Below are 15,378 nucleotides of genomic sequence, written 5' to 3'. Positions count from 1 at the left end.
AACAAAAAGCAGTTGAAAAATGTGAACAACAATAGCATATTCCACTTTTTACATATAGTAATTCCTTCTCCCCTGGGTCACATTACAATGCAGCTATGCTCTCACTGCGCCTGATCGCCATAGCTTTGAGGGAACTGACAGGCTAATGATCTCTGAAAGATGACCATATCTCGAGAAGCGCATCCACCAAGAAAAAGCTATTTCTGTTCTATCAAGCACGGAGGAACTGAGATATATAATAGGCTCCATGTTTCATCTCGATAAAGTGAAGCAGGTACTGACTGGTTTTCAGTCATATCAGGTGTTGGCTGACACTCTCAATGATGAAGTAAAGGGCCTCTGCATGAGAGGAAAAAGGAAAAGAGGCAAGAAAAGAAACTGACAAACATATAAGCCCCTGGACCAATGAAATTATCAAATATGGCTTTTTCTTGGTTTCTTATCAAAGGCAGCAGAAACTAGTTATTACACAGACCGCTGCAATAATGGTCTTAGATCTATGTATATATATAATATATATATAAATATAATAGATATACTTATAAACATATACACATATTCATTTTCTCGATAAGCCTGTGTGGCAGATCTTTTTAACCATAGTTATTAGTATTAAGCATTGCTATTATATAAAAACTGTGTTATTTCCAATAGTCCAGATATAGAAGCAACCTAAGTGACCACTGACAGATGAATGGATTAAAAACGTGTATATATCCAATGGAATATTACTCAGCCACACACACACACACACACACACACACACACACACACACACAAAATCCTGCCATTTGCAGTGACACAGATGGACCTTGAGGGCACTATGCTAAGTTAAAGAAGTCAGACAGAGAAAGACAAATGCTGCACGATTACACCCACATGTGCAATATAAAAAACAAACAAACAAACCCCAAATAAATGAACAAACCAAACCAAATAAAAACAAACACGGAGGTACAGAGACCAGAGCAGTGGTTACCAAAAAGGGAAGGGATGAGGGGGAGGGCAAAAAGGGTAAAGGGAGTCAACTCTACAGTGGCAGATGGAAACTAAACTTTTGGTGATGAGTATGGTGTAGCGTATACAGAAATAGAAATATAATGTTGTACACATGAAACATATAATGTTATAAACCAATGTTATCTCAATATAAAATATAATTTTTTTAAAAACCTGTGTTATTTCAAGTTTACAGTGAAAATGCAGCTTGAACATGAGTCCAGCAGACTCAACGCTTAAAAGAGACATTCAGAAGTCACGGAAGGAAATAAACACGATTAGGAATATGAGCTCTGCAACCACCCAGATACGGGGCAAACAGTGGCTTTATCCATTATCAGTTATGTGACTGTGGTGTCATGAGTGTGCAGGGAATAATAAATATGAAATGTTTAGAATAGTGCCTACCATATAGAAAACACTTAGGAAGTTATCTCATTCCTAGTCAACCTATGAGAGAAAGATTTTCTTTTTGTAGTATAAAAATGTATCATGCACACTCCAAAATGCTTATAACAACAACATATACTATATAAATCTCATTAAAAGATTTTCAAGTGAGAACTAAGACAGACAGACAGACAGACACACACACACACACACACACACACACACCCCGAATGCAAACCTGCTAATGTAGAAATCCCATTAATTTATTTGGCTGTACCTTTCTTCTAAAACAGACACTCATTTCAACCAAACATTGGTGTCATTTATAAGCACAAGGATACTGGAGAGATGGTCTCTACGTATGGCCATTCCTGCCTCCCAGAATTTGAGAATTCAGTCACCTTTTTCTTCAGAGCTGCCCTCCCAGGCCTCAGAGATTCCAGGTTCAGCTGTGCATGAACGTGCTTCATCTGCTCCACGCAACTGTCTATTAGATGGGCTGAGAGGGAAAATCCAAAACAATCAAAAGGATATTCCATTTCCAAAAAAGTTAAAACTACACATAACAAACTCTCAAAAAAATAACATTTTCTATTTCCAACCAACTTCATTTTTGCACTTTCAGTGAGACGTTAATGAATCAGAGGATAAAAACGTAAGAGAACTAAAATGCTAAAGCCCACTTGTTTTCAATTTAGTATGATCCCACCCACGTCTCATTTACGTTGGAGGCGTGCAGAGTTTGTTTCAGTAGCAAAGTCACAACTCAAATTAGTGGGCTCGATGTTGCTGCTTGATGTTCTCTTTCATCTCTAAGACCTGTGTTCCCTGATTCCAGATGAGAAATTAAGACACACAAGAGGGGAAATTTCTATGAAAACATAGGATCATCTAATGCAGTTGTTATTACTATCAAAAGTACGTGATTTCTTCACGTGTGCAATATGTGCTTGTAGTTAGTATTATGAAATTGAGTGATGTGCTACTTTTAAAAGCTTCTCTAATATTTAGATATAGATTCTCTGGAGTCAGAATCATTACACAAAAAATAATCTACGTGCGTAATCTTTTTATTTTAAAAGTAATGCATGTTTACTATGTTTCTGTACAGGGAAAATAAAACCTATATTTTTTTAGTGACACTAAAGTTCTTTACACTTTGAGTCCAAAGAAAATTAAAATGAACACGGAGTAAAATATACGAATTGAAAGCATGCCATAAAAGGAGCTGATGTGCCAGGTGGCTCACCCTTCAGAGCGTGTTTCTGTGCTCTTCTACTGACGGCCAGAAGCGACATCAGCGCATTCACAGCGACTCTTTTCAGGACATCTCTGGAGGATTTTACTTCATAACACTGCAAAGAACATACATCAAACGGCCTTCGAGAAAAACTTAAGCTGGAGCAAAATGGTTGTGAATAAAAGATGCATTCCATTTAAAAGCTATGGTTAGTTTTCAACTATTCCATGAAATTCACTGGAATCTGATAAATTATTAAGATTTGAGAATGCTGTGTGGATAAGACTGAATAAGAAATTTATAATATGGAAAAGACCAAAAATCATTCTCAAAGACTCATCTTCTAAAGAAAAAAGCTATGTTTAGTACTAACACATAGCAAGTTTATACACTTAAATTCACCAGGAAATATATGAACACGTGTAATTTATTTAAAAGGGCCCTTGGAAAACTGGAATTGGAGAACTGTTATCAAATTCCTCCTGTCTTCTTCTTGAGACACATTCCCCTCCCTCAATTTCTACTCAATGTACCCCTGTATCTCAGGTGATTTGGTTCTTTCCATCTTTCATTACTATAGCAACATTAACCTATCCTGTGGCATGCTTTTCAAAAAAATATTACTTAATTTTTTTACTCTCACATAAATGAAAAAATCACTTGTACTTTTGAAAATGCTGATATTTTGGTATATTTCCTTTATACATTTGAATTTATGAGTTAAAAATCTTTCATTATAAAAAATTCAAGTATGTGTAAGAGTAAAAAAAACAGGATAACAAACCCTCATACTCTTTTAAAACACTTTTGGCTGAAGTATTTTAAAGTAAACAGTAGATATCATAAAATGGCACACTCCAGATCACCTGCCTCTTCCCCCCACCCCACCCCACCCACCAGGGTTTTTCACTGTTGTTGTTGAGAAGCTGAATAAACCAGATCAGTCATCCTGCAGAATGGCTCGCATTATGGAACAGTCTGTTTGCTTCCTTGTAATGATTTTAATTTGTCTTCTCTTCTCTGTTATTTCCCATTTACTGGGTGTTTTAGCTCTAAAGGGTTGACTAGATTCAGCTGAATTTTTCGTGGTAAGATTCTCATGTGGATATATGAGTACATTTTTATTACAAGTTCAAGGGGTTCATAAGCTCAAGTTGAAGAATCTAGAAGTTCTTCATTTGGTTTATAAATATTAGATATCATTCAAATTCATAACTTTTCCTTCTACCAGTAATTTAAAAATGATCCAGCCTTACAGTATTATTAAAATTAAGCTTAAATGACATAACTTTACATAAAATATAGCACAGCATAATTATACAGGTGCAACTCCATTTACAATTCCAGCCCGGCCTACACTTGGCAGCATGACACTGGAGGAGCCTGCAGAGTGGGGGGGCCTCCCAGCCCTCCCACCAGGGGCAGTGATTCCATCTTAAATATCTCACTTAGGTCGCTGCCTCGAATCAAGCAGGTCCTGTCTGGCCAATGTTAGATATTAAATGGCCAGGCCAGGGATGCTTGATAAAGACCATGCTGAGTGTGACCATGAGAAAGGGGTGAAAAGGCAGTGAAGTGTTATAGGATGATGAATATCTATGGAGTATAATCATTATAGTTAACTATGAGAATCCCAATTTGTCTATAAACAATCTTCACCATTAATAGGAAAACTGCTCTCACAAACACATCCTTATTGAACTTGCACATATTAGTGATATGAGAAAAACAAAACTGAGCTCATTGAAAAACACTACTCATCTACTATCTGCAGCAATAAGGGAAAAAAGGAGGTAAGACTTCTAAGGAAAGAGCTGTGCACACAGATGTGTCTTTTATTCTCTCGTGAAATCTCATTAAAATGAGAGAAATGGGATTAAACACACACACACACACACACGTGCACGTGCAAGTCTGGAAACTAGAAAGTCGATGGATGAATGGCCAATGCATTCGCAGGCTTGAGAATTCTAAGCGGTGAGTGAGAAAAACTGAGTATCACCCCAGTCCATACACTGAATTGACAACGGCTGAGGAAACTTAGTACCATGTACCCCGGGAAGTGAGAGTGAAGGAGGACTGTTTGAAAAATCTCTGAGAAGCAGTTACATGGGACCAGATTCTTCCCATCAGGCTCTGTGCAGCCAAGCCACTCTTCCTCCCCAATCCTTGTAAAAAACTGGAGGTTTAGTCTCTGGAGAGGATGAGTTAGAAGGATTCTGAACTGGCAGAGATTCGGCACCTGTGTAGGTGAGGGTGTTCTACTGAAAACAACGAAGGATTAAGTGAAACTGTTCAAATTAAATTCTAAGACCCCAGCTCTCTCCAACTTTGCTGCAAAACAGTTGGCGGGTGGGTTTTCAACCCCAGGCAGGAGGTCGGAAGATTCTGCTCTCGGGAATGTGACAAGCTCACCGAGACAGGGTCACAAAATGACCCAGCCAGATCCCTCCCGCACAGAGCCTGCAGCTCACCAGCGCCGCTCACAGGCTCAGAGCATCCACCTGCTTTACGTCTTGCAGTTTGAAATATAGCAGACAACCAAGATTACCAGACATCTGACAAAAGCTCCCACAGCAGGGGATAGAAAACAAAATAATGAGAGGAAAAAGAAGAAAAGAGAGATTATGTAGGAAGAAGAAAACTTAACAAAAGTTCCCAGCACACAGAGCCTATAAAGTGGAGGGAATGTCAATGAAGTAATTAAAAAACAGGAGTTTACAGATGAAAAGAACCCCCGAGAAAGCCCAGCACAACAGAAAAAAGAGACCCACACCTAGGTACTTCATCAGGAAAATGCAGAATATTAGGGACAAAAAATAAATTCTAAAAACTTCCAGGAGAGAGATACCAGGAATCACAATGACTTCAGAATTCTCTACAGTAACATGAAAAGTTAAAGGAAATAGACGAATGCTTTTAAAACTCTGAAGTGAATGTTTTCCAGTCTAGCATTCTCACTTGGCTAAACTATAAATTAAATGGAAGCATGGCTAGATTTCAAAAAACCCTCCTATGCACCTTTTCTCTGGAAGCTGCTGGAAAAGAGACTCTACCAAAAGAAGGCACGGGGCACAGAGGGTCACAGGAAAAGGCAGAGAGGTGAAGGAATTCCCCAGGAAGGAAGTGAATGGAGACCCCAGGAGGACACTGGGCACCAAGCAGGTCAGAAGGAATCGGGAGTGATTTCTTCCAGAAGATGAAGCTAATATAAGTTCTGACATTTCTGAATATACTAGGAAGACATTCAATGGCTGGCAAAGAACAAGGGGCTTTCCAGTGATAAGAGAAAACTCATCAAATGAAAAATAACACAATTACCTCTAAGGAAAAAGAAAGCTGTGCAGGAAAAGAAAGGTGAACACTGCAACATGGTTCAATTGTGTATAACGTTTTCACAGTTTAACACTACACCCTGGATTTAACACTACATCCTAGTCAATGTGAAGCTATATAATACTGGGGGAATGAGAGGGGAACTCACTGCGGTTGGGCACGTAGGTGGCACATGGAAAGAGAGTTCAAAGTCTCATTTTCCACACCAGAAAATCAACAGAGTCCAAAACTGAATAATCAAGATAAAGAAATACAAGCATGTTATTTAGAGACACAGAAGGGAAACTATAAAATAATAAGCTAGGGCTCCCCTGGTGGCGCAGTGGTTGAGAGTCCACCTGCTGATGCAGGGGACACGGGTTCGTGCCCTGGTCTGGGAAGATCCCACATGCCGCGGAGCATCTGGGCCCGTGAGCCATGGCCGCTGAGCCTGCACGTCCAGAGCCTGTGCTCCGCAACGGGAGAGGCCACAGCAGTGAGAGGCCCGCGTACCGCAAAAAAAAAAAAAAAAAGAAAGAAAGAAAGAAAGAAAGAAATAACCTCTAGTAAATCCACACACTTTTCAACATAGACCGAAGGCCAGAGCACAGGATTTAATTTGGTCTCCCACTTAGCTCTTACTGCAGACTGACAAGGAGCTGCAGCATCAGAGCAGGACACCCTGTAAGGGTGAGGAGCCGGGCGCAGGAGGGGAGGCTAAGATTCCACATACGACAGGTGAAGTGACAGACGACTAGCTACTGGATGACGCAGACATGCAAAACAAGAGGATACAGAGCGAAAAACCATAGGCAGAAAGAAAATAAGAAGACTCAATGTAATTTGTTTAAATGTTACACAGTTTTTGATATAACTCTTTCTATATACTAGGTGATCTAGGCTTTTTGCTTTCCCACAAGGTACTAAAGTAGAGAAAAGCCTTTTTAATTACAGTGAACATTCACTGACACAGCAGAATCTCAAATATATGACAAGTCTTCTCTCCAACAGATTTACTGTTGAATTTTACCACTCACTAAGCAGTAGTGCAAAACATACCTCCTAAAATGTGACATAAGAGTTTGCTGTTTCCTTGCATTACTATCCTTAGATATCATATCAAATAAAAAGAGTAAAAATAATCCAACATATCAATTACAGACAAAACCTATTATAGAGATAGCTTTTACTAATCTCGTTATCTATATGTATTTGCAAATGAAACATATTGAGTATCTCACTAGAGAAGGCAAGATCTCCATTAAGTCAAACGTGTTCAATATTTTATGTTCAAAAGACAGCTAACAGTTTCTGAACCTGAAAGCATCTCAAAACAGAATTACAAAAATTATGGAAAAATAAACATACGTGATTTAAGAGATGAGTACCAAATGCAAACTTTCAACATGTACCATCTGTAGGATACTGCTGTAAAGCAGCCATTACAAAAGATTCTCTGTCAAGACATTTTAATTGAAGTTACAACAATATAATAATTTATCAGGAGATGGAGAATTTTAGAGCCAGCAGAAACTGAGCAATAATGTAATACAATCCAACCATTTGCACTGAAGAACAGAATCAGAAAAGGTTAAGTGATATGCCTATGGTCACACGTCTAATATTTTTTGAGTACAGTTTTACAGAAAATTTAAATACGCCTTTGAAGGGCAATTTCAGAATACTATTTTTTCTGATAATTTAAAGACTATAGTTTACTTTGCTTCATATAACTCCTGGCACAATTCATGGCTCACACGGATATATGTTAAGAAACATATGTGATTTATTATAATGTATTGCTGCTTAATGCATTCTAACAATATTTTAATTCACATATCATCTTTATGCAGGGCACTGTAAACAAAACACAGTATCTGCAGTTTAACAAGTTCATTAATAAATGTCCCATCTCATGTCAGGCATACATTTTTCTCATAAACTGTCATAGGTACAATTCCTTTCTCTCCTTTGTCTTAAATTTCTGTGCCCTCCTAACAAAAGTCACATATTCATATTCTACTGTTTACATGAGCAAGAAAAGTATGATGTATTAGGAAACACGATTTAAATAACTGGTTAACATATCCATATCCACACAGATCTTATATCTTTTGTAATGTGGAAGAAATGGGGAGGAAAGTTAGCTAATCATCAGGAAAACCACTGAGATACCCTCTTTCCCTGAAGAGGAAAACATGTTGGCACGAGCAAAGGCCCCTCGCCCAGGAGAAGAGTGTTCTGCCAAAGCCAAAGTTGGGAAACTAGTAATGATTTCTGATCGGGGCTGGGGAAGAACTTCGGTAAAGTGTAAGTTTTAGTTTCCTGCTTATAACACAGTGGTCCTTTGGTATCCACAGAGGATTGGTTCCAGGATCCCCGTGAATCCCAAAATCTGCGGAGGGTCAAGTCCCTCACATAAAATGGCCAAGTATTTGCATATAACCTAGGCACATCCTCCCATTTACGTTAAGTCATCTCTAGATTACTTCTAATACCTAATACAATGTAAATGCTATGGAAATAGTTGCTGGGCATACAGCAAATTCAAGTTTTGCATTTTGGAACTTTTTGAAAATTTTTTTAAAAACATTTTCAATCCACATTTGGTTGACTCCACGGAGGCAGGACCCGCAGATACGGAGAGCCAACCATATTCCTTAAAGTGCAAAATCGGACTCAGTTAATCATGGGGGAATAAAGCCTATTGTTGTGATGGTGACTGAGACAATCAGAACAGTGTCCAGTTTGGGTTCTAAATTAAGAAAAATCGAGTGGAATGAGTGAGGGAGGAGCTACAGGAAGTGGTGGCTTCCCAAGAATACGTGTCTTTGAGGAATACTTTGGGGACCTGTCCCCTAGAGCTCCAGCTCCTGAGGAAGCTGCTGAGACAGAAGACGAAGTGTCGGGGAGCCCCTACCACGCTCTTTCCTGTGCCGTGAAGACCACTAGAGTCCTCTAGGCGAGGGGGACAGAAGTCCCTGTGCAGCCTGCGAGCCCCTCCACGGGCAGCTCAGGCGGGGCCAGGGGCTGCCCCTGCCTCGGCCACTTCCGCACCCCAACACAATCAGGCTGTCATGCCAAACACACAAGGGGCCATACCAGAAGGACCTGCGCGACCACAACGATCCCGGGCATGGGAGGAGCAAAGATCCCAGAACCCTAGGTAGGCCCCAGGGACGGCGGCAAGTGGACAGAACACACGCTGACTGGGAAACGCGGCTGGCTGCCCGGGGAAGCAGGAGCAAACCCTTCGATGTGCCCACCCACCACTGACCCACCTTTCAGTGAGAAGACAAAAATCATAAAACCGTATGATGATTTTCTTTTAATTTTAACTTTATTAGAGTATAGTTGATTTATTAAATGTGATTATTAAAAAGAATTCTTAATACTGAAAAATCTAGTAATATTCCTATTTGTAAAAAGCTGTGCAACTCAGGAAACACTTCCCGTTTTTTTTTTAACTGTTAATCTATATATAAAATAACAATACTTCAGCGGCTTTAGAAAGTTTTCGATGAAACAAAATTCTTGGTTCATATTTTAGGATTGCAAAAAATAAGTTTACAAGATAAAATAGGCAGCAGGGTTTGGAAAGGGGGCATTTTCTCAGAAATATGCCAACCACGTCCACCTACCTCCACGGACATACAACTTAAATATATAGCTCATTTACAGTAGAAGCCAAATGCCATTGAGGTAAAAATATTTTCAAAGATGTAAACATGTCTTGAAAGTGGCGATAAATTATGAATTATAGCTGTATTCCTGAAACATGATCATTCTGGTCATGATCCGGCAAACTATTTTGATAAACAGCCGGATTTAAATTACTAATGTTTCATTTTGAATTTTTACATCACGTGTATTAAAGAAACCGATCAGCATCAGAGGAATGAGACTGGAGAGGAGATGGTTAATTTAACTTTATATATTTTTCTATTATTTAAATGGTCATAATGAGCATTGTTTTTTAATTCAAATGATTGAAAAAATTCTTACAAGACCAAGACTGAAAGTCAATTCATTTAAAAACTAAACCAAATCTTGAAAAATTAAGAAATCACATACCTGAAGAATTACTTCATTAAGTTGTTCTAGAGATTTCTGACTTTCCTGGGTTTTATCAAGAAGTGAAGCCATCATTGGACTGTGGCATAAACTTGTTTTATCCTTATCCTGGAGATACCTTTTTGCTTCTTCAGTCAGGAGAATAGAAAGGAATTGCAGGCTGGCAGTACACAGAGTGGGGCAGGTGCTAGACAAACCCACACATTTGCAGAACATATCTGAAAGAGAGAATAATTCCATATGTAAATGACTGAAAACGTCTTCAAAATTAAAGAAGTTAATCAGATTTATCTGAGTAATGAAGTTTATAGTTTTTTAATTTCTAATGAAGTAAAGCTTATTAGCACACGAATAACCGTAGTGTTTAAAGGTAAGTTAAGCAGTACTAAGACAACCTACTGATGAAGGAATCTAATTTTCATTTTGTTCTTTTTATATAGGTTCTTTTTTTTTTTTTTTTTTTTTTTTTTTTGCGGTACGCGGGCCTCTCACTGTTGTGGCCTCTCCCGTTGCGGAGCACAGGCTCCGGACGCGCAGGCTCAGCGGCCATGGCTCACGGGCCCAGCCGCTCCGCGGCATGTGGGATCTTCCCGGACCGGGACACGAACCCGTGTCCCCTGCATCGGCAGGCGGATTCTCAACCACTGCGCCACCAGGGAAGCCCTATATAGGTTCTTTTTTATATGAATGTGAGTGTGTGTGTGTGTGTGTACAAGTGTACATATACACAGTATCTGCTAAGATCTAAAATAAGAGGATTACATATAAATGAGTACTGATCCCTCTGGGGTCTACTGGGGGACCCAAAAACACTCTAGAGTTTTTGAGTTTTTATTTCAGTGCTAACCTTAAAAAATAGTTAATGTAACTATACTCTGGATTATCGAGATTACTATTTTACAAATAAGTGTGATTGTTTTTCTGTTTTCAAACACGTTGATGCTAAACAGTACTTAAAACAAGACCCAGCTTGCAATGTTGGCATAATGTAGGAACAAAGGTTTCAAAGTAGTTCAGAGAGAGAACAAGAGTGATTATGAAGTGATCTGCAAGTACAACAGAGAGGAAAGAATAGGCAAACAAAGTCAAAAGAATCTCGACTAAAGCAGTCATTATTAATTTCCTGTTGTGAGCACTGATTTAAATTTAATCAAAAGAATGTCTGCTATATTACATTAATTTTATTAATGTGACTGCACTGGTTTATAATTTTGTTGTGTTTTATTCTTATATTATTTTGGATTTATACTTGTCCAAGAGTTATAACCATAAGAATTTCTACCTAGATTCAGGCTTATAGAAATTCTTATGTTCTTAAGTAACATAAGAAAAGAAATTTAGTCAGCAGGTTTCATGGGAATCATTTAAATGATGTCAAAATATTAGTCAGATTTGAGAAAAAACTGTTATAGATAACTTAAGTTACAAAGTGACTTAATATTTTCAAATGTATATGGGCACATGGGAAGGAAAATTATAAGAGAAACAGAAAACAGACAAAAACAACCCCTCAGTAAGGAATATCAATGATCATTCTTATTAGTTATATTTTCATCAACATTGCGATTATCAAAGCTAACAGTATATGTAGTATGTTGTTTTTTATTAGCACCATTATTATATAAAACCACGTATATATTTTGTAGAAAGACTGTGAATTTAATATGTCTTTATTTTATCACTAGGGAAACAGTGTCAGGTAAACAGGCTTAAATCACGGGTCAGCAAACTTTTTCTGCAAAGGGTCAAAGGGTAACTAGGTATTTCATGCTTTGCAGGTCATGGGCCTTTGTCACAAATATTCACCTCTCTACCGCTATAGCAGGAAAGCAGCCACGGGCAATAAGGAAATGAATAAGTGTGGCTGTGTTCCAGTAGGATTTTATTTACCAGATCAGGCAGTGGCCAGATTTGACCAGCTGGCCTAGGTGCCCCATATGAGTGCCATAAAGCATGCTGCTCTGTACTACTGGTAATTCAGATGATAAAGTAGTTTCCCCCCTGCCCCACACCATGGACACAAGAGGAAAATATTAATCACTCACTTGGTCAACCTCTTTCAATTTTTATTTCTTTTAACAAAATAATAATCCCTAAATGGACATTATTCCCCTTAGGGTAAACTCAGAACTCCTATATCCAAATAACTAACAATTCTGTTTCTTTCTGAACATGTACTTCCCCATAACCTTTCTTCAAAACTATCACTCTGGTGACAAAATGTACCATACATGTAAGTTTACAGAATGACCAAATGATAAAATGAAATGTGAAAAAATAAGTCAATTGAATTAGTGGAAACTTAAAAGAACTCAATTTTGAATACATTTTAACTGGCTATTTTTAAAAGGTAACAAATGTTATTTATATACATTTACGTAAAAAAAGGCTCTTGCTATGCTAAAATTTAGAAGAGACTTTATGAAAAATTAAAGACAGCAGTAATATAAAAAACAATCATTTGTTTATTGTAGTAGGCAACTACTATATGGAAAACATCTTACAAAAATAATTAACTACAGTATACCCTTGGCTATCAGAAAATCCTCATGTCTCAAGACAAGACACCATTTTTATTATAACTTTCTAAGTTATCATGTAAGCAGGATATTATATAGGCAGCTTTACCCACTCACAATGCATATGTGTGAGAAAAGAGGTGGGTTTCTACATCAACGGAAGAAAATCTATCTCATTGTTTTATAATCACATCATATGTATCTTCATAACGCCACAGGCTTTTCTTACTTGTTTTTATAGTATCTTGACACGTTTTATTTTTTTTAAAATGCATTTTTTGGGTTCCTAAAGAGCATTGCAAATTTCTCAAAGCAAGTACCTTGTTCCTCTTTCATATACCATGCCATAACTACTTAAATTTAGAGAATACATATAAATTATATATAAAATCAGAAATAAGGGATTATCTTAATTTTTATTAGCAGAACAACCCCAAACCCAGCGAGACCATCTTCTTACCGACCATCGTCGCCCAGTACCTGGCCAGACCCATCGTAATAGATGGGAAAGAGGCAGGGCCAGCTTTCCTCAGGAGTGTGGCCAGAAGGTTAAATAAATGTGTCCATGTCTGATAAAAAGCCGATATTAACTCTGTATCTATAAAATTAATCAAAACATTTCAAGTTATTAACACAAAGAAGAAAAACCTCACCGACACTTCATTACACATAAAATAAGAGGTATGTATTCATCAAATGAAGACAAATGTAATTCAGCATGATCCAAAATTTATTCCAATTAATTTCTCCTTTTCATTGCTTTTTAAAGATCTCTCTTCCACCCACCCTCCTACAGATAAATGAATACACACTCACACATCCTCCTCTTATTAAAGCATATTCAACAATAAGCAGAAACTGGCAAATTGAATATTAAGCCATAGCCTCAGAACTACATATTGGGCACATCATAAAAACATGTCATTGCTTGTGCTACTTCTATAAAAGTGAAGCTTCTCCTGTTTTCTTTATCCCCTCTAGCAGCTTTGTGTAGGGGTGAAAGGGGAAAACATAATGGCCAAGGTCACAGCAGTAAAGAAAGGAAACTTCTTTGAAGAACAGAAAAGAGTATTTCCACAAAAGGAAAACTGTGATACAAAAGAGGATTCTGCAGCTTTGCTTATGTATGGCTAAGGGTGCAGCAATTAACCTTCTAGAGGAAAAAACAGCTTTTCCCTTCTCTCTACTAGGCAAATGGGAGCTGGAAGGCAGTAGCTACCTTAGGACAGTCATCTGTGGCCACACCACCAGCAGTTATCTGCCAACTGTGTCAAACTCATTACAAGGAACTGAAGGCTCCCCGCTCAGTGTTCTTCAGCACCCATGAGGCACTGGGAAAGAGCATCTTCCAGGGAGTTTGGATTGTGGCAACCTTTGGTGTTTCTCAACCTTTTTGTCATTATCAGCTCTATAAATAGAAGTCTTTTTAATCATATGTCACCTTATCACAACCCCCATGAAATATTAACTTCACAGATACCATATATCTGTTTATGTAATATCTATATATTTGTACTTTACACATAAAAAGAGTAAATATAAAGCTTGCTAGCTTTATTTAATACAGGCTTAAGATGGTCAAATAAAATATTTAAGTTGAAAGTTAAATTAAAAACTAAAAAGCTATTCACATTTAACTTTATAACTGTGCTTGCTGAATAATTTTAATGTAATTTATTTACACATATAAATTAAGATATATAAAATTATATATGAAAATCATCAAATCATACAAATATATACCAGAAGTATAATCAATGTTTTATAAAAATCATTCAAAACTGTTATTTTTCCAGAAAAAAATTTAATTTCTTAAAAATTAATTATTTTAGTTAATGTTTAATGTTTGAAAGATATGAGAAAATAACTTTTAACTTAACCACCTGCTAAATATACATTCAGATATTACTGACATTTTTTCTTTTCAGCACTTGGTGTAATTAATTACAGGTTAAATAACTTTCATATACTTCGATATTAAAATATATACCATTTTTATTTCATTTTCAAAGCCCCAAATCAAAGCAAGGAAATCAATAAAACATCCACAAGGCAGCTGGTGGCAGCCAAAACATGCAGGCCACCTCTTGTCATGTGACTTTGGGACCAAGCATTAGATCAAAAGCACTCCAGTCACAGCCATGCTCGCACTGGCTTTTTAGCACTGATCTTGCATATTTCTCACACATGTTCCATGAGCTCAACGTCAAAGCTTCTCAACTGATACCTAACAAGAGAAACTAAATACTAAGGAATAAGATTTTATTGAGTAGAGTTGAGCTTTTGAGGGCCACAAGCCACTCTAACAGCTAAGATTTTTCTCCCCCATCCCTTTCCCTCAAGAATCACTTTTTGCTCCTTGTAGGGAGACATCAACCTTGTAGAGAACGCATGGTGTAACCTAATTAGCTTAGTCAGGACATCACTGTCACTTGTAAAATTTCCATGTAAGTAATTACTGCTGCTCTAGCACTGGGATAACTTAGTACTGATGAGACACTGAGGACCAGCTTTGCTGGGCATCATAAACCACTTCACTTACCAGACCTAAACCCTGCAAATCCATAAATTCAAAGGACTAAATAAGAATGAACTGATGGGCAAAGAGAATTATCACATGATCTATTACTTCATTATAAACTATTTTAGACAATTATCATATCTTAATTTTGACAACGAACCTTATTAATTTTCTCCACTACTAAGCTCTATGTTCAACGTTTCATCAAAGTATGTTTTTTAAGAATTCCAGGACTTCCCTTGTGGTGCAGTGGTTAAGAATCCGCCTGCTAATGCAGGGGACACGGGTTCGAGCCCTGGTCTGGGAAGATCCCACATGCC

General features: G+C 37.6%; 1 protein-coding gene across 14 annotated transcripts in view; it reads right to left on the bottom strand.

The window, feature by feature from the left end:
* The window catches only part of RTTN (rotatin), a 179,715-nt gene that overhangs the window by 57,855 nt on the left and 106,482 nt on the right, over positions 1 to 15,378 (bottom strand). For 11 of the 14 annotated variants that reach the window (XR_013831188.1, XR_013831189.1, XR_013831190.1 and 8 more), the window contains 4 exons: positions 12,998 to 13,135; positions 10,019 to 10,236; positions 2,639 to 2,744; positions 1,791 to 1,888 (listed from right to left, as the gene is read on the bottom strand). Coding sequence is in view for 11 of the 14 variants with exons in the window: in XM_079941820.1 (XP_079797946.1) it covers positions 1,791 to 1,888; positions 2,639 to 2,744; positions 10,019 to 10,236; positions 12,998 to 13,135 (560 nt within the window). In the remaining 3 variants the exon portion in view is untranslated. Of the gene's footprint in view, position 1; positions 340 to 1,730; positions 1,889 to 2,638; positions 2,745 to 5,514; positions 6,195 to 10,018; positions 10,237 to 12,997; positions 13,136 to 15,378 lie in introns of those variants that run through there. The other 3 variants (XM_079941816.1, XM_079941824.1, XM_079941818.1) reach the window with 3 other exon arrangements.

Source organism: Stenella coeruleoalba, assembly GCF_951394435.1.
Source record: "Stenella coeruleoalba genome assembly, chromosome: 14".
Classification (NCBI taxonomy): domain Eukaryota; kingdom Metazoa; phylum Chordata; class Mammalia; order Artiodactyla; family Delphinidae; genus Stenella; species Stenella coeruleoalba.
This window is presented reverse-complemented; position numbering and strand designations above follow the sequence as displayed.